Source organism: Haliotis rubra, unplaced genomic scaffold, assembly GCF_003918875.1.
Source record: "Haliotis rubra isolate DU_JTF1 unplaced genomic scaffold, ASM391887v1 Scf720, whole genome shotgun sequence".
NCBI lineage: Eukaryota > Metazoa > Mollusca > Gastropoda > Lepetellida > Haliotidae > Haliotis > Haliotis rubra.
Genome location: NW_025767436.1, coordinates 241,912 through 261,269, shown reverse-complemented (window position 1 = coordinate 261,269; position 19,358 = coordinate 241,912). Strand labels below are relative to the sequence as shown.

Sequence of the window (19,358 nt, the reverse complement as noted above, 5' to 3'; positions counted from 1 at the left end):
TCACACAAATCATTCTTTAGAATTTATGCCAAGATAAGTCTAATACTTCTATATGGTTCTGAGATTTGGGGACTCCAAATATTTGATATACTAGAAAAAGGTCATTTATATGCAATTAAAAGATTTCTCGGTGTGAAAGTTACTAGTTCAAACATAATGATTTATGGTGAATGTGGTAGATTTCCATTATTTGTTGAATGATATTGGTTAAAAATCTTAAATATACCCATCTTACAGTTTACCCATAAAATGTTACAATATGATGATTTTGTACGATAGAAATGGAAAACGTAATTAAAAAGTTAAAATTTTCTACTGGTTTCGATAATAATAGAACAGTACATAGACTCGCAACCAAATTTTCTCATATCCATTTAACAAAGGTTACAAAATATATGTCTCCAGAACTGGCTTGACCAATTATCTGTAAAAATAAAGGTTTTTATTACAGAATGTTTTAGCAATCTACATACAATGAAACCTATTTTAATATTTGAATGTTCGGAAATATAGAATCACGCTTACAAATTTTCGTTGCTCGTCCAATGATTTGTGAATAGAAACAGGTAGATATTGGAATAAGAAAAGAAGATAGAATATGTAAAATGTGTCATTTGAATCTAACTGAAGACGAATATCATTTTCTTTGTGTCTGTCCAGACTACCACACTTTGAGAAATAAGTATATCAATAAATATTACTTTGTACGTCATAATATCTATAAATGTATATCTCTATTAACCTATTCTAGCAAGGAACATCTAGAACAATTGTCAATGTTTCTGTATCATGCCTTTCCACACAGAAAAAATGTACTCTCTACTGCCTAATCTGTATACATGTAGTAAAGGTCTGTGGCCTCTTAAGTGCAAATAATGTACATCTATTCCATTTCAATGTCACATATGTTCTCGTCACGATATGGCTGAAATATTGCCGATGTGACGTTAAATAATAACTCACTCACTCTTAAGTGCAAATAAAGATTGATTGGCTTGATATGGATACACTGACTGCTAATGTCAAAAGGTATTTTGCACAGGACCGCTCTTTAGATATGACAGGGTATATCATAGAACTAGTGCAGCCCTGAGTCTGCCATAAACAAACAGGTGAGAGGGGTCGTCTCAAAAGCAAAACCAGGACGCAAACACAAATTGGATAGCTTTGATAAGGGGATCATAAGGAGAGGAGTATATAAGTTGTATGACAGGAAGATGACACCAACCGTCCGCCCCATCAAGGAAGAGATCAATAATACCATTAATGTATCTGGAACAACTCTTATCACAGCTCTCCATGAAATGGGGTTTGGGTAAAAAGCAAGGGGAGATGATCGTGGAGTGTTTCGTGAAAGGTATCCAGCCCTCACCGCAGGTCATCTTCGATTTTAGAAACATCGCCGAATACCGGGAGTTGGGTTTCAGATAGTATACGTCGATGAGGCCTGAGTGAACAAGAATCACTCCACGGATTACATGTGGCTACCTCCATATGATACGTGCAACAAGGCCCCAACCATTCCATCTAGTGTGGGCAAACTCCTCCTTCTTCACGTTGGTACACGTGATTCCGATTATCACCAGGAGATGAACGGTGAGGTGTTCCTTGAGTGGGTGGAACATCAGCTCCTACAACGTCTGGACAATCCTAGCGTCATCGTTATGAATAACGCTAGATATCATAACCTCCGTGTGCCGGAAACACTGACCCCCGCCAGGAGTTACCGTAAGACTCAAATGCAAGAATTTCTGACCTCGTGCAAGGTGTATTTTAGACAGGCAGAAACCAAAGTACAACTCATGGACAAATCAGACAGGAAACCTACAGTCTTCAAATCAGACACGTTAGCACAGCAGCATGGCCACGTTGTCCTACGGACTCTGTGATTCAGAAGTTGGAATCGGGGTGGGGGATAGAGATATCAGCTAAGATAAGATAATCCATGCCACCTATATATTTTAAGACATTTAATACGATGGCTGATTAAATCTTTTCTGTGGGTATAATAATAAGGTTGCTTATAATAGGGCTTATTTCCACGAACATGTATACTCAGAGTGCGACAACATAAACTTTATGAAAGAAAGACACGTAAGATGTTGATCAATAGATGTGACATTTTCAACACACATGTAAAAGCATAACATATCTTTGAGATGACCCCCGGTGCCTGTAGGTAGCACGAGCATACCCTGCCAGATGAGTCGACGGCAAGTCGTCACACCTGGCTGAGCGACCTGATTGACATCTATAGTCTGATCTATTATTTTCAGCAGCTATTCATATTTTTTCTAAGTTTTGTCCGATTTTACGAGTGAACATGCTTTTCTGGATATCCTATTACGCATCCCACTGATCAGTCGGTTTGGATGAAGCGGATTATTTCGAAATATGCTAATTGTGTAAATTTTAGGGATACAGAGTAACAGCCTGAATACAGTTGTATCACACCAGGGCAACACACCTCCTGAGAGGGTACATAAGTCCCAAAACATTCAAAGTATTTAAACTTTCCACTTTCTTTTTCAATCGTAGAAAATGTGTATTTAATGTATGGCTAGATGTGTCTAAATTGCTAGAGGGTGAAGGGATGGTGTAAATCCAGCTAGGGTCCATGCAGTGAGCAAATGTACTGTAAGTCCCCATGGTCCCTGGTATGGTGATCTACCTTCAGTTGTTGGCAATCATTTATAGTTAGATATTTTAGATTTTGTTGCTCGTTTTAAATGGGTATCTGTGATAAACTAGTAGTTTTGCTGTTTTTTCGTCAACAGGCTTTTAAGTTCTAACTTTATTGATCTATAATATAGATCTAATTATAAATTGTTCTCGTCACGATATGGCTGAAATATCGCCGATGTGACGGTAGATATTCACTCACTCACTCACTCACTCAAGGCAGTACATTAATCGATATGGAGGAACATTGTTTTCACCACATGGAAGACCTTGTGGCTGAAAGTATGGAATCCTGGAAGAGACATTGTCGCGTTGTCGCATTGTCGCGTTGTCGCCCTCTCAAATACAAGCAAAATGAAGCAAAATTAACCAAAACGCGACACGCGAAAACGCGACATTTCGCCCATTTGTCGCATTGTCGCGATGACGCGTGTCGCGTTTTGGTTTATTTTGCCTCACTTTACTTGTTTTTGAGAGGGCGACAATGCGACATAGCGACAATGTCCCTTCTCAGATTCCATATGAAAGTGATTTATCCACTGGGAGGGCGGAACACAATGCTGTTCAAATGATCCGTTTACCGTTGGGCACTTATGGTAATGATTTGTACATGACTTGAGACATGAAAGCAATTCACTTTTACGCAATGGGCGTTAACGGTTCTGACACTATCCGTGCTTAATAGAACACAGTTATAGGGTAATACCCCAACGGGTTGGTAGCGTACTGATATTACGCCAGGAAACACTAAATTGTGTCTACACCATCGACACTTTGAGCTGATTAAAACAATGTGACGATTTGGTCATGGTAGAAATATTATCGTCGTTACATCCACTTAATTCGAACTATGAATAAGTGCTCGTGTCATAATGTATTCGAGGAATGGATATGAAACTTTCGATTTTTCGATCAATTGATCTCCTGAAGAGAACAATAACTAATCCTGCAGCCAGAAACACATTTTAAATTATGTGAGTGAGTGAGTGAGTGGGAGGATGGGTGAGTGAGTGAGCGAGCGAGTGAGTGAAAGTGAGTGGGAGGATGGGTGAGTGAGTGAGTGAGTGAGTGAGTGAGTGGAAGGATGGGTGAATGAGTGAGTGAGTGAAAGTGAGTGGGACTGACTGACTGAGTTTGATTTTACGCCGCTTTTAGCAATATTCCAGCAACATCACGGCGGGGGACACCAGAAATGGGCTTCACACATTGTGCCCATGTGGGGATTCGAACCCGGGTCTTCGGCGTGAGAAAGTGAGTGGGAGGATGGGTGAGTGAGTGAGTGGAGGATGGGTGAGTGAGTGAGTGAGCGAGTTAGTGAAAGTGAGTGGGAGGATGGGTGCGTGAATGAGTGAGAGTTTGGCTGAGTGAGTGGCCCTGCGGACTGAGTGAGTGAGCCAGCGTTTGGCTTAATGGATGAGTGAGTCTGTGAGTCTCTCTCTAAAATTGGAAAGTAGGCACTCATGACATAAGCTCGATTTCACAACTTTGTCAGCCTCTACAATATTCCGTAAGAAAGGTTTGACAAAACATACATCGCGGCCGATACACGACACCACAAATCCTTTACACGGTGAACTAATCAGCTTTAATCCAATAACGCACGCACTGTAGTACAATAAACCGCCTGTAATCTGGCGTCTACGTAAAAATTCGGATTAGATTAGTTTTCAAGTGAGGCTGGCTGGCCAGTCTGACCCGATACTGGACATGAGGAGGTACACAACGGTAAGTCATTGTATATGAGCATTTTGACATGACATAGTTCAGTTCGAATAATACTTTCCAACATTTTGTGCATGTGAGTTCAACTTAAAGACATTTTCTGTGTAACTCTAAGGTCTCAAAATGCCCATTGTAACGCAATAAATCGTTGAATAAAAATATATGTAGAATGCTGATATTTTTTATGGCTACACAACTTCTTTATTCTGTGAAAGGCGACGTTTCCACAAAGATTCTAATGTTGTTGTCAAGCAAACGATACATGAGTTTCTTTTTGGAGAGAAAATATACATGAGTTGCTATTACAATGGATTTGGCATGCGTTGTATATACAATAGATGAGGTTCCTGTACAGAGCTTGTATAAGAGATTAAGTAAGTTGATTTGACGCCAGTTAGATGACGAACAAAGAATGAATTAGGGAATAACCAAATGATTGGAAGCCAGATGAAAGATGAATTGCCCATCAAAGAAGAAATACATGTGCCAAAATGTAATGTTAAACAAAACACGTTATCAAAATTCTTTTGTTAATATATTTTGTTTAATATCGTATTGATACTAGATCTCCCTCGTGGCGTTAATTGTCAGTGATTGAGTCAGTCCTGATTGTTTAACTACAGCAGAGGGAGGGCAGAGCATGTATACTCTGATTCAAAATGGCGGACATCCAGGGAAAGATCTTCTTCGTGTACGCGTGAGTACATGTTCTACGTCTTGCTGGAGTTGTATATGAGTAGTGTCCGTTGTTTATCTGGAACCGTATGTTGTAGTGTTTATCAGGAATAGGAAGTTAAATGTGCAGAATAATTGTTTAACCCAAGTTAGTGCTTGTTAGTGTAGTGACAAGCGTGAATGTGAGTGAGTTAACGGGTTTTGAATTGGGTTTCAGTTATATCATTGCATGCCTTTTTAATGAAGGGGTGACTAGGATGGATTAGATCGGAATGAGGCATGTCTTTGACATTCACCGTTTAGGTGGAACCCTCTTTTGATGCTGACAGCAAATATACCCTTATGGGCAACTAAAATATTCGTCCCACAGCTATAGTCCTTTGGGGTTCAAATGAAAACGATGAATGATTAAATATCTCGAAATAGGTATAAGTGCACAAAACATAAATAAGACACATGGTCCTGAAACCTCTGTACCCAACAGGATCTGAAATCTGACGTTTTTATATCGATCGCGGGTAAAGCTGTTTGAGAAACCATCATGTAATATTGTGCTATTTTCACGCTTCACACCGAGGGGTGATAAACGGCTGGTGGAATAGCACCAGCACACATTCTGGTGCAACTCAGCACAGCCAGGTGAGATGACCCAAGCTGTCAGGCGCTGTTCCATCAGCCGTTTGTCACCCCGCGATGTGAAGCTTGAAAATACCACAATATTACATTAAATTTTCTTAAACAACTTTTTCCATGATCGATTAAAAAACGTCATATTTCAGATCCTGTTGGGTACAGAGGTTTCAGGACCATGCATCTTCTTCATGTTTTGTGCTTTATCCCAATTTCGAGTTTTTTAATCATTTGTCGTTCTCATTTGAACCCAAACGGACTATATAGTGCATCTGGAAGTTAAGGACGTCGGACGTCGGTATTACAATTATGAGCATTATTCTTTATTATTTACAAGACTAACATTTCTAATTTACGACACTGGAAGCAAGTTGTATCAATCTGAAGATTTATTTCTCCCCTCAAACAGGCCGGAAGGTGCGCCGCCATCTTGCAGAGAAAAGAGTGATCAGGAGAAAGGTTTGGATGAAAATTTCAGGTAAAATAAATACACTGTCTTGTGGTTAAGGTATTCGCTCGTCACGCGGAAGACCTAGGTTCGGTTCCCCACGTGGGTGCCATGTGTGGAGCCTATTTCTGCTGTCACTTGCCCACACTGACTTTACCCGTGAATACTACAAAGTTCACAATTTATGGCCGGGGAGGGGTGATGGTGATTTTAACGTTGGGGAGGGGAGGGCATCAATTTTGTACACATGTACTAGAGGGGTTCAGCAACTTTGTACATAAGCATAGTAAATAATTATGCTTAAAAATTATGGGAGGGGGTCTTTGATTTTGTACATGATATACGGGGGGGACTTTGCACGTAAATTTTAGGTGGGGGGTCATTCACCTTGTACATGCTTCTGCATAAAAATCATCCCACCCCCTTGCCATAAGTTATGAACGGTCTCTAAGTGAGTGAGTGAGTGACTTTAGTTTTACGCCGCACTTAGCAATATTCCAGCTACTAGTATATGGCGGCGGTCTGTTGATAATCGAGTCTGGACCAGACAATCCAGTGATCAACATCATGAGCATCGATCTGCGCAACTGGGAACCGATGACATGTGTCAACCAAGTCAGCGAGCCTGACCACCCGATCCCGTTAGTCGCCTCTTACGACAAGCATAGTCGCCTTTTGTGGCAAGCTTGGGTTGCTGAAGACCTATTCTGCCCCGGATGTCACGGGTGTCTCTAAGTACGTCTATGTTAGGGTATGAGAGTTAAGATCACCGCGGCACTGAGATCACCCCGTACAACGCCAACAAGGACCTCACTTCATTACCTACCTAAAGATAGACATGCGTCACTAATATAGAACTTAGCGGTCAAATTGTAACGTACTGATAATAGAGCGGCTTAAACAGCGTTAAACGTAATGCATTATAGTATCTCAGAGGGCTTACAAGAGCTAACGTTATTTCTTTTGATTGATACTTATACTTTACGACTAAGTCACAAATCAGGTGTCTTGAGATGGGGTTAGAATTAGCGGTGATTCAAATTCCTATTAGATCAGGTACCACACACGTGGAGGTCTATTTCCGAAGGTCCGAAGGTTGTTTAGGGCTTAGTGAGGAGAGGTTCTGAGGGAACGCACAATACCAAACATGGAATGGAGCTCGACGGGTAGGTTCCAGGATGCCTCGGCAGGGACACATACCTTTCTGTAAACATTGTACCCTTGTGAGAATTCGAACGCAGTCCATCGACGTGACGAGTAGATGCTTATACTCCTAGGTTTCGCCGAGGATCTGATTTACGTGAATTGCTCGTAGAAATGGGGCTCTGATTTAGCCCAGTGCTTATTGCGTTAGCTACCCACTACGAAAACTCGGTTTCATGACCCACATGTTACGCAAATTCCCGGTGTTCCTCAAGAAATCGTTGCTCTGCTGAAAACTGAAGATGATTTCCCGCTACTAAAAGATGTTGAGAATGGGTGAAAGCCTTGAGACACACGGGGCTGAGTGATCAAATTTGATTTTATTTGTCTATAGCTTAAAGGAACCATATCACACAACACTTCTCTAAAAATAAATAATACGTTTCTCTCAATAATACTATCAGCCCTCAGGGAATCTACCATACACTTTATTCCAAAACAAATACGTATTTAGATTACAACATTAAATTAAAAAGTTCGAATGAATTAAGGCAAAGTTGCATTTAATCAACTCTCGCGCCATCTACCGGTCGACACATTTTTTGAAGCGAACCACATACAGTTATGTCCCTTGGAGCGCTCTTTACGAATATCCTGCGCACAACTTGTGACTGAAACCAATTCCAAAACAGCGTGCGACAATTTTCGATGTACGGAGCAGTAGTTTACATTCCACATATAACAAGCGTTCTCTGTTTGGAAGCTGTTCGCTACGAAGCTATCAGTTATCGATTTCAGGCAAGCTTGAAGATAATAAGTCTTTTATTGCATCAATAGGAATCTAAAGTGAGTGCATATGCCCCTGTATATAATATAGGCCAAAATAATGTCGAAAATGTGTTACATTCTGCCTTTAATATATTTTACTTTTTATCCACGATAGTGAAGTATTTGGTGTTCTGAGTTGTGATGGGTACAAGTGGTGCCATGACAACCTCGGAGACGGCGTGGCTTCAGAGGAGTATGAGAATTTGGAATGTCGTCTGGAGACTTGGGACGTGCAGACGCGAAATTCAAGACTGGAAGAGTTGGGCCTCGCAGCAGACGACATTCTCTGCAGCGACATCTATGAAGTGCATTCGAAAGAACTCGTGCTGCAAGATGATGTCACTATCAATGTCCCAGGTAGTAGTAGTAGCAGTAGTAGTAGTAGTAATAGTAGTAGTAGTTTTTGTTGTAATTGTTGTTGTTGTTGTTGTTGCTGTTGCTGTTGCAGTAATAGTTGTAGTAGTGGTAGCATTTTCTTTAACCCGTAAAATATAATGAAGGATTTTCAAGTGGTTTCGTGGCATGCAACTGGCTAAGCAAGCACGTTTACAGGCATGCGACGTTTTCCTTACTGACTGACAAATACAATAGGCAAGCCTTGTGTTGTACCCGTGCTAGTTTAGAATAAGCAGTAAGTCAAGTTCTGAATATTTGTAATTATTATTCATCTTTTTGTTTATCTATTTGTTTGTTTATTATTTATTAAGAATTGATTCCAATATGTTTGTGTTTCTGAGTTATAACGCACACTGGTTATAATATCAGCTGGTAGGTTCGAATCCCACGTTTTAGGTTTATCAGCACCATAATGGTTCGTATGCGTTTCAAGAACGTGGTAAATGTCTAAAGCCTGCATCGCTTACCGCCTACACCAAGCGGGGCGTTGGGGTGGTATAGTGGTTAAAGTGTTCGCTCGTCAAGATCCGGGATCGATTCCCCGCATGGGTAGAATGTGTGAAGCCCGCCGCGATATTGCTGGGATATTGCTAAAAGCGGCGTAAAACCATACTCACTCACTCATTCACCGAGCTGGCACCCCGTGACATAATTGAAATACTGTTACACCCAACCTTACAAACAAACTCTGCTGAAACTGAGGCATTGAATTTGGCTTGAATTTCCAGTAAATATACCCAAGAGCTACGTGCCCCCTGGCGAGATGTATGACTTCTACCTGAAGATTCTCAAAGACGGGGAATGGGTCTTCGTACCTGCTGTTTACAAGGTAAGGCATAGCATGTGAGATCGATACTCATAATGTTGATCACTGGATTGTCTGGTTCAGACTCGATTACTTACAGGCCGCCGCCATATAGCTGGAATATTGGTGCGTGCGGCGTAAACCCAAATTCACTCACTCTTCATGAGTGCTACAAGTTGGGATACAACAGTTACTGTTGCTTCGTTTGTTTTGTGAAGCTCTTTATATACAAATGGTATAGTTTCAAAGATTTACCACTCCCAGTTAGGTAACAATACAGCATGTCATTTCCCTTCAGGTAAGACAGGGGCGGTGGGGTAGCCTAGTGGTTAAAGCGTTCGCTCGTCACGCCGAAGACCCGGGTTCGATTCCCCACGTGGGTACAATGTGTTAAGCCCATTTCTGGTGTCCCCCTCCGTGATATTGCTGGAATATTGCTAAAAGCGGCGTAAAACTAAATTCACTCACTCACTCAGGTAAGACATGATACCAATTCGTTGGTTTGGACGTATTTCTTCTGTTCGTAGTTTTATGGCTTTCTCGATCTACATTTCTGTTCATATTCACTGTGCTTAATTTGCTAGCACAAAACAAAAAGATATCTGTTTCTGAAACAAATCCTGGCATATGAACAAAGGAGCGATAGTAATGCCTTGATAATAAACGCAGCGTTTAAACAACAGACAAACCAACAAACATGACATGTGAAGGTCAGGCTCAGTGTTCCTGGTAAAGACTACCAGGTGTTCCTGGAGATAATGGTTGTAACTCCATATCAAGTGTTATATATGTATTTATGCATTCATGCAGAAAGGTAATCTTGGCATTACAAACCTAAAATATGGCCTACAACTTAATGTTTGTGTTCCTACATTTCCACATTTCGACAATGACAATATTTCGTGGCTAAACAAAATTCCTTTTCACAACAAATATCTGATAGAACAAGAGTCAGTGTTATCATTTCGACAGTATGATGAGCGTATGTTCATGAATCACTTTCACATAGCGCTGATACGACGTGTACGTACGTATCCTTGTCCAACGGTGGCGCCCGTCAGATACTCTCACATAGCGCTGATACGACGTATGCGTATTTGCCAGAATACGTATCCTTGTCCAACGGTGGCTCCCGTCAGATACTCTCACATAGCGCTGATACGACGTATGCGTATTTGCCAGAATACGTATCCTTGTCCAACGGTGGCTCCCGTCAGATACTCTCACATAGCGCTGATACGACATATGCGTATTTGCCAGAATACGTATCCTTGTCCAACGGTGGCTCCCGTCAGATACTCTCACATAGCGCTGATACGACGTATGCGTATTTGCCAGAATACGTATCCTTGTCCAACGGTGGCACCCGTCAGATATTCTCACATAGCGCTGATACGACGTATGCGTATTTGCCAGAATACGTATCCTTGTCCAACGGTGGCTCCCGTCAGATACTCTCACGCAGCGCTGATACGACGTATGCGTATTTTCCAGAATACGTATCCTTGCCCAACGGTGGCTCCCGTCAGACAGGCAATGGCAAGTTATGGGTTCACAGAAAAAACAAAACAAAAAAACATATGGTACAAGTGAAAGATGGGTACGGCATGGGTCATCATGTTTGTGACAGATGCGTCGAATTTGGAAATGTCTATATTAAACATGTTGAAAACATCACTGAGGTCTTGTATGATGAAACCTTGATCTTGGTGGTGTGTGGTCCTGTGCATAGAGCTCAGGTCACAAATCAGTTGAAAATAAGCAACGTTGGGCGCTGCGAGTTCTTGGTTGGGTCACCGTGTTTCGCAGCTTGACTCCTGAGAGTTTCTAAGACTTCACTCCTGCCCCACAAGGAAGCACATGTGATACATGTGGTCTCACCTTAGGCAAGTGAGTTTGTTCAAAATTGCCTCTGTTCGTTCACCCAGCAGAAAATGGGTACGCGGTAGGATTAGTAATATGACAGTTACCCTTTTAGCGCCTCACAGACAGCTTGGGTTATCCGGGGTAATAGTGTGTTAGCGCCTTAAGCATGCTTACGAGCGTGGATATGTGCGCATATAGTAAATATGCACTGCTAATTACAAACACTTCTAGATTAGATGAAGGCTACGAATGTGGTCATATTCCGTCAAGACGTTGCATCTTTCGTCAACTGAAGCATAACGACAGTTACTGAGACAGGAAAATGGTTTGAGTATATTTCAATAGACTCAGCTGAATGCAATCTTTGTTCCATTTCAGCATGAGTGTGTGCGTGCGCATCTCGACAGCATCCAGTTGCTGACAGTGATAGCCAGGCTGAAACCAGAGCGTACAACAATCACACCAGAGGGCGTGGAATTTGTGTCGGACAAAGACCCGGATGTTAAAATTGAATTCCCTAAAGGGGCTGTGGAAGAGGACGCGGAGTTCCGGTTTGTGGTAGGTGTTCTGCTTTCAGTCAACATGCGCGTAGCAAGCCAATTTTTTCGTGTAAGCCCTATAGGTTGCATAGCTTTATATTCATAGTATTGAGGGCTTGCCCAACCTTTTTCTCAACAAGCGCATGTGTAAGCCCTACGCCCTATGTCAACCAGACATATAAAGATCAGTCAGTGAGTAGGATTTCAATAGTAATTATGTGACTGCTCGTCAGTTTGACGCGTGAGGTCAGTAACAATGGGAGACCATGGATGTCTACCACGTGGTGGGGTAGACTAGTGGTTAAAGTGTTCGCTCGTCACGCAGAAGACCCGGGTTCGACTCCCCACATTGGTTCAATGAGTTCATTTGACCTCTAGGAAGTACTGCCATCCAATTTCAGCCATCAGTTCCAGCACTGGCGGATCCAGAGGGGAGGTTCAGGGGGTTTGAACCCACTGAACCCCCTCCTTTCAAAATTCCTGGATTTAGTACTTTCTTCTGTTCAGATTTTATATTTGAAGGGGCGGTGTTGTAGCCTCGTGGTTAAAGTGTTCGCTTGTCACGCTGAAGACCCGGGTTCGACTCCCCACGTGGGCTCAGTGTGTGAAGCCAGTTTCTGGTGTCCCCCGCCGTAATATTGCAGGAATATTGCTAAAAGCGGCGTAAAACTAAACTCACTCACTCACTCACTCACTACCACTGAGGGCAAAGCCTACAAAGACGGATACTGTGCTGTTCAACGTTGAAATCAGATGTACGTTAACCATGATGTTTACCTTCTGTTTCTACTACGGAAATTTCAGTGACTGCATTTAAAACGCGTTATTAAGATGGATCATATCAATATCTGTGTCTCAATCAAATATCGATAAAACGGAAAGATGTGAAAGGCGAATATAGCCAGCATATATTAATATACATGTATGTTCAAAAATATCACAAAAGTCCATTCGGGTTTTAATGCTGTAGGGAAGGTATTTTGCGATCTGAACATTCAAGGACAATTCGGCCTCATACACCTTGTAAAATTCCGTTCGGGAGATGTGTAACAATAAATGCAATAGCTCTACTAAAAATAAGTAGACCCACAACATGAAACCTGTATGTTGCAATACCAAACCGCCATTACAGCTTGAAAGTTACACCGAAAAACAATGTGGTCTTCACCTTCTATCCAGGAGTATATGGTACCATTTTTTGTAACAAAAATGCTATTTCCCAATACATTCCAGACGGAAACGGTGGACCCTAAAAGGTCATCAGAATACCGGAAGTACAATCCCGACACATTTCAAAGCATTATGGGATTTTCTACAACTGTCAACGTCGAACACAACCTAAAAGGTGAACTACAGACAGGGGCAAAGGTCACACTGCCCATTCACGAATGTAACGAAGACGGTGCTGATGAAGAAGTGGTCTTCCTCCGCTGGCATGATGGCAAAGTGGACATCGTCGACGACGTTCCTACTATGGAAGAAGGCTGTTACAGCATCAGTGTGAAGGGGTTTTCTGCGTAAGAATACATTACTCATTTTACCTCCTAACCTGTTGTAATTATGGGTAAGAATATAGTACCCCGAACAACCAATAGTTCTCGTAAGAAGTCATGAAAAGGATCTTGAGGTCAGTTCATTGCATGCCATTGCACCTCTAATGCGTGGATCATTAACCCTAATCAGTGGAATATCTGGTCTAAACTCGATTATTCACAGACCGCCCCCATATGGCTGGAAAATTGCCATCTTAAGTCTGCAAGGAATAACTATATTGAATGCTGTGGTATTTTCTAAGGGTTTTTTTTTATCAATCTGAAACGAGCCCCTGTTCCATGTTTTTCAACACATGTTCATTTTTTCTAAACAAACAATTAGTGAGTGAGTGAGGTTAGTTTTACGCCGCTTTTAGCGATATTCCAGCAATATCACGGCGGGAGACACCATAAATGGGATTCACACATTGTACCCATGTGGGCTAAACAAACAGAATCAAGAGTCATAAACCTGGCGAAAATAACATTCGAACCCACGACAATCGGACCCTATTTACTACTGTTGATGCGTGCCCTTCACACGTGTCAACTTATGTACTAATATACCAATTCCTCCTCCAGGTACAGTGCTGTGCGAGTGAGATCAGCGTCAGTGTCAAGGTCGGAGATTCTGACGGCGGCCCGGTTTCTGTCGGGGAGGGAAAACCTGTGTACCCTTCTCTGCTTCATCAACAACAAAGCCCTCGCTGGTTTGCCAGTACTGCTGGTAAATATATAAGTTTTACTGAGTGAGTGAGTGAGTTTTAGTTTTACGCCGCATTTAGCACTATTCCAGCAATATCATGGCGGGGAGCAGTAGAAAAGGACTTCACACATTGTACCCATGTGGGGAATCGAACCCGGGTCTTGTGAAGAGCGAAAGGTTGTACCACAAGGCTACCCCTCTGCCCTATAGGTTTTACTGCTAATGCTTACTTATCCCTTCACAGGGTCCTGTTATATATATGCAATACTACAAACCCCCCGAGATGCCCTTACTTAAGGAGACCTATTTTTGTATAGTGATAATAATTATAATGTATTTATACAGCCCCTAACATCCAAGGTAGAGATGTTCAGTGGTTCTGTGACAATATTGAGGAAGGAAATAGTTCATATAACTTCTACAGAAAAGCAGCAGTGAACAGATGGGTCTTTAGCAGAGATTTAAAAGTTCTTTCAATGAAGTGTTCCTGATTTCCTTTGGAAGAGAGTCCCACAGTTTAGGGCTGGCAAAGGAGACGGCTCAATCAGACAGTTGGTTTGGAGATATGCGTTGGGTGAGGAGAGAGTCAGAGGAGGATCGGAGACTTCGCTGGGGTGCATACTAGGAGACGAGTTGTTTGAGATAGTCGGGAAAGTTATTGTTGCAGTCATCAGTCAGAATGAGAATTTTGAAGGTAATTCTTGCACAGATGGGGAGCCAGTGTAGAGACTGTAGTACTGGGGTGATATGGTCAAGACGAGGAGTGTGGGTGATACATCTGGCAGCGTAATTTTGGATTCTTTGTAGTTTCGGGAGTGATTTAGTGGAGAGGTTGGCTTATAGTGAATTACAGTAGTCGAGTTTAGAAGTGACAAGAGAGTGCATCAGAAGTTTACAGGTATCAGTATCGAGGTAGTGGCGGACTTGGCTGATATTGTGGATGTTGTAGTAGCAGGCTCTACTGATGGAGGTGATGTGTGCATTAATAGCTAGTGCGTACGGCCTCTGTCTGGAAAGGTGAAGGTCATGGGCTTTCCAATTTTAGCACACAAACCGAAACATGAGTCTCATTATTCAGACCTATTCAGACAATGACCTACTTTTCAGCCGATCCAAATTTCCTCGTGTGAAAGTGAAAATGGACATCACAAACAACTATGGTTACACTGAATTCCAATGCCTTCTTTCATAAGATAATGGCATTTAAAAATTAATTCTAATTTTACACTTTAATAACATCGTATTTCTATATTTTATGGCGAGGTAGGCAGCATGACCTTAACTAAGACGTCACAGTTTGATGGGGTCGTAAAATGATTCACAATGCATCTGGCTCACTGGTTACACCTGTTATGTGTTTTTTGCGCTTATTCAGTGTAGTTCGTTAACGCACAATGTGACTGATACGATATCAAGTCCGTACCAGACCGCCAAACGTTTCTAGCGGCAGAGCCTCGTTTTAAGATTTCCAGGTTTCTGTTTGTCAGTGCTGGTTGTACAACAGAGCACGCTGCACGACATGTTTGCAAGGATTATGAGGATCGTAGTGTTGCAATCTACAATTGCTGAGGTGTATCAAATAATACTGATTAATATTTATGTATCCAGTTAAATGAATTGGTCTCAAAATTTTGGACTTGTTATTGTACTGATTTGCGCAATAGGACGGAACCCAGTCAACAGGAAACGAGACTGTTGTGTAATCAATGTTTTGACTTGTGCTCCCTGTCACTGCTCTAATTATTTATGATACAAACTCGTCTAAATCGTCGTTTACGTACAGGTCGACGTAGTGGAGTCATGTCGAGCTGATGTCGTGGCGGAGGAACACAGACGTGCCGGGCTTGAGGAGATCAGCATGAGTCGATCACGTGACATTCCTGTTGCCGACAGGGAGAGGATCCGGATCGAACTAGGCGGCGACATTACATACGCGCCCGGAATCCCAAGACAAGCGTATGCTCTCGTATTCGTTAAAGCTGCGAAGAAAAACCACGTTACCTTTCCAATGAAAGTCAAAGTGTCATCAACGCCGTTTAGCATCATCACGTTTATCGGCAACAGATCACAGTGGACCCATCGGGTACACTTCAACGTTAACCGTGGAACAAAGAGTTCGAAGAATCTGCTCAGTCAGCCTCGGAATACGGTCGGGCAAAGGTCAGGGTCAGCCGTGTCTCATTCTGGTTCAGCAATGCCTCGTTCTGGCTCAAGCAAGCTTCGTTCAGGCTCTGCTACTGGGTCGGTTCAGTCCAATGGCAGAAGGCAATCAGTCACTTCATTGGGGAGTAGGTCGGATGTCTCGGAAAGACGTCAGCGATTGGTCAGCTGTAGCAGTATATCATCCAATGAAACAACGCCTTCGATGATGTCATCTTTTGCTTCTTTATCGTCAATTTCCGAAGATGGGGTGTTCGAAGAGAAAAGTAAGTTGTTTGTGAGAATCTTTTGAGTGAATGAATTTAGTTTTACGCCGCTTTTAGCAATATTCCTGCAATATCATGGCGGGGGACACCAGAGACAATATTCTGAATGAGGGATTACAAACATATATATTCCAGAGAGAATATCTCCTCATTACCCCTGGTTATTGCAACCCCCTTCATCGTTTGTTCAGCAACTTATGTACATTTGGATGTTTTATAGGTCACACGGTATACACTGACAAGAGAAAATTTCAGTTTGGTTTCTATGGAGGGGAGTAGGGACAAAAAAATTCAGATCTGGTTTGTTTACAAATATGTCCAAATTGGCGGTTTTTTGCACCAGTCTAAAGGGAATAGTTTATTTTGTGGAATCTGCCCAAACGTCACATTTTTATGAAAATGATTAGATTCTTAGAACGTGCTCAGTTAGTAAAAAGTGTGTTGGACAAACTGAAACATGAGTCTCATAAACCAGTGACCTACTTTTCAGCCGATCCGAATTTTCTCGTGTGAAAGTGAAAAAGAGGCACCACAAACAACTATGGTTACACTGAATTCCAATTCCTTGTTTCATAAGAAAATTGTATTTACAAATGAATTATACTGTAGTAAAATCGTATTTCTGTGTTTTATGGCGAGGTTTAGGCAGCATGACCTAAACTAAGACGTCAGAGACTGCCCCTGTTTGATGACGCCGTAAAATGATTGGTTACACCTGTTGTGTTCTTTGCACATATTCAGTGTATTTTTGTAACGCACAGTGTGATTGATATAATATCAAGTACGTACAAGACCGCCAAACTTTTCTTGCGGCCGAGCCTCGTTTCGAGATTCAAGGTTTCAGTTTTTCAGAGCAAGCTGCACGACGTGTTTGCAAGGATTAGAAGGAGCGTAGTATTGCAATATACAAGTGCTTAGATGTATCAAATAATACTGATTAATATTTGTGTATCCATTTGAATGAATGGGTCTCAACATTCTGGACTGGTTATTGTACTAAGTTGCGCAATAGGACGGAACCCAGTCAGCAGGAAACGAGACTGTTGTATAATCAGTGTTCTGACTTGTACAGAAAGAAAAAATGTTGTAAAAGGATAACAATCCCACCGCGTAAAAATCAAAATATTGCTCTCGCAATCATTTGGCAATAGATTTCACTACAAACACATTAGTTGCAGAACGGGACATTTGTAGGTGCTTACAACAAATGTATGGTACTTGTGATAGCAAATCGCAACCACCCACCGTACAAAAAAGGCTATCTGCGCTTGCTTTCCTGTTATTTCCCTATATTATAATGTCCAATATAAAATATATTTAGAATAACGCGTGTGTTTCTGTGCGTCAGCATAGGTGCTGATGTGCTGTTTATCGGTTTGTTTCAGGGCACCCTGCTCTATGCGAAAAAAGCCTTTTGGTTCTTAGCGAGCAGCAGCCTTGGTCAGAGTGGCAAAAGACGGCCATAGAACTCGGGATGACCTTGACCCAAGTCGAGAGAATCTCGGAGGAGGCCAGTGGACGTCACATCAGCCCTGCCTTCAGAATGTTACACAGGTGGATCGCTACAAACAGTGGTAAATCAGACAGTGACCTTATCAATGACCTCGCTTGTGCCTTTCGTGAGTTCTCCCGGAACGATCTAGCGGATGTTTTGATGGTGGCTGAAAAAGATCGACTACCCCTTAGGAGAAGAGATTTCTTGAACTGAGACCATCTCACAAGCCATAAGATGATTAAACATGACGCCTCAATCACCGTACTCACCCTTGAAGGGTGGGGCAATAGTCTCTCGTCTTGACTTGCTTCTCTCAGTCGAGCAGGTCGAGCAGGTTGTCGCCGAGACACTTTCAGACCTGGTTTCAGACAGCAGTTTTGAGCGTTGAAGCTTTCTTGTCCTGCGAGATCCGGAAAGAATTGGTTTTGACCATTCTCGAGTTGGACTTTCACCCCATGTTTAAAACGCCCTTAGTATATGCGACATACTGTTAATTTCACAAATGACTGTTTATGTAAAGACAGCCGTAACGCATAAATCATGTTCAACTTGACCCAAAATAAACCGATTGAAATCTTCAGTTTGCTCATGATCTCTCAAAGTAGACCCAATAAGACCATAGGTTTCTTGCTGGGGCGTTTCAGGAGTGAATGAGTGAATCAGCAATATTCCAGCTATATCACAGCTGTCACAACCCGTGAAGATCTGGTTTAGGATTTGTCTTCAGCAACCCATGCTTGTCGTTGAAAGCTACTAATGTGATCAAGTGGTCAGGCTCCTTGACTTGATCAGCATATGCCATTGTATCCCAACTGCGTAGATCGATGCTCAAAGCGCTGTTCACTGGATTGTCTGGACCAGATTAGATTATTTACAGACCGCCGGCACATAGCTGGAATATTGCTGAGTGCGGCGTTAAATAACAAACGAAATACAAGCAGTTGTCACTAAGGTGACATAATCCCCCGCCGCAAATTATCAAATCAAACTTAAAAAGTAATGAAAGTAAAGGTCGTAATTTAAGTTGAAGTTAATTGTCAACAAAAACATGACCAGTCAACCGCTCTTTATATCTTGCTCTGTAGCTGTTCTCAAACACACACACACACACAAAAAAACCATGTAAAACGTTGCCAACTGCAAAGTTTTAGGAAAGCAATCCATCCATGCTTGTCCAAAATGTCAGAATGTTAATGAAAAGACAACCAACAAGAATATTTGACTCGTACAAATTTCATTTCATCAACTCACATCAGACAAACAAATCACTTCACAGTTTCCCATGATCTCAAAAGTTTGGTTGGAGACACAAATTTAATAAACTTTGATCTGAAAACAACTGGTGACACCCCTTAGCAGCTCGTGTTTTCTTCAAGAACATGGTTTACAATAATCTGAAGAAAAACAAGAAATGTGAAGTAGTATAAAAGTGTCCATAATACATGGGGTTATGGAAATACCATCT

At 41.9% G+C, this 19,358-nt stretch overlaps 1 protein-coding gene across 1 annotated transcript; it reads left to right on the top strand.

The window, feature by feature from the left end:
- The first annotated feature begins 5,063 nt into the window (after positions 1–5,063).
- Positions 5,064–18,470, top strand: LOC124259444. The gene is made up of 9 exons (XM_046693586.1): positions 5,064–5,101; positions 6,119–6,187; positions 8,244–8,485; positions 9,253–9,353; positions 11,574–11,753; positions 12,968–13,251; positions 13,849–13,993; positions 15,756–16,398; positions 17,784–18,470. The coding sequence occupies exons 1-9, from the start codon at positions 5,064–5,066 to the stop codon at positions 18,104–18,106; spliced, it is 2,025 nt and encodes a 674-aa protein (XP_046549542.1). The 3' UTR covers positions 18,107–18,470.
- Positions 18,471–19,358: the final 888 nt, after the last annotated feature.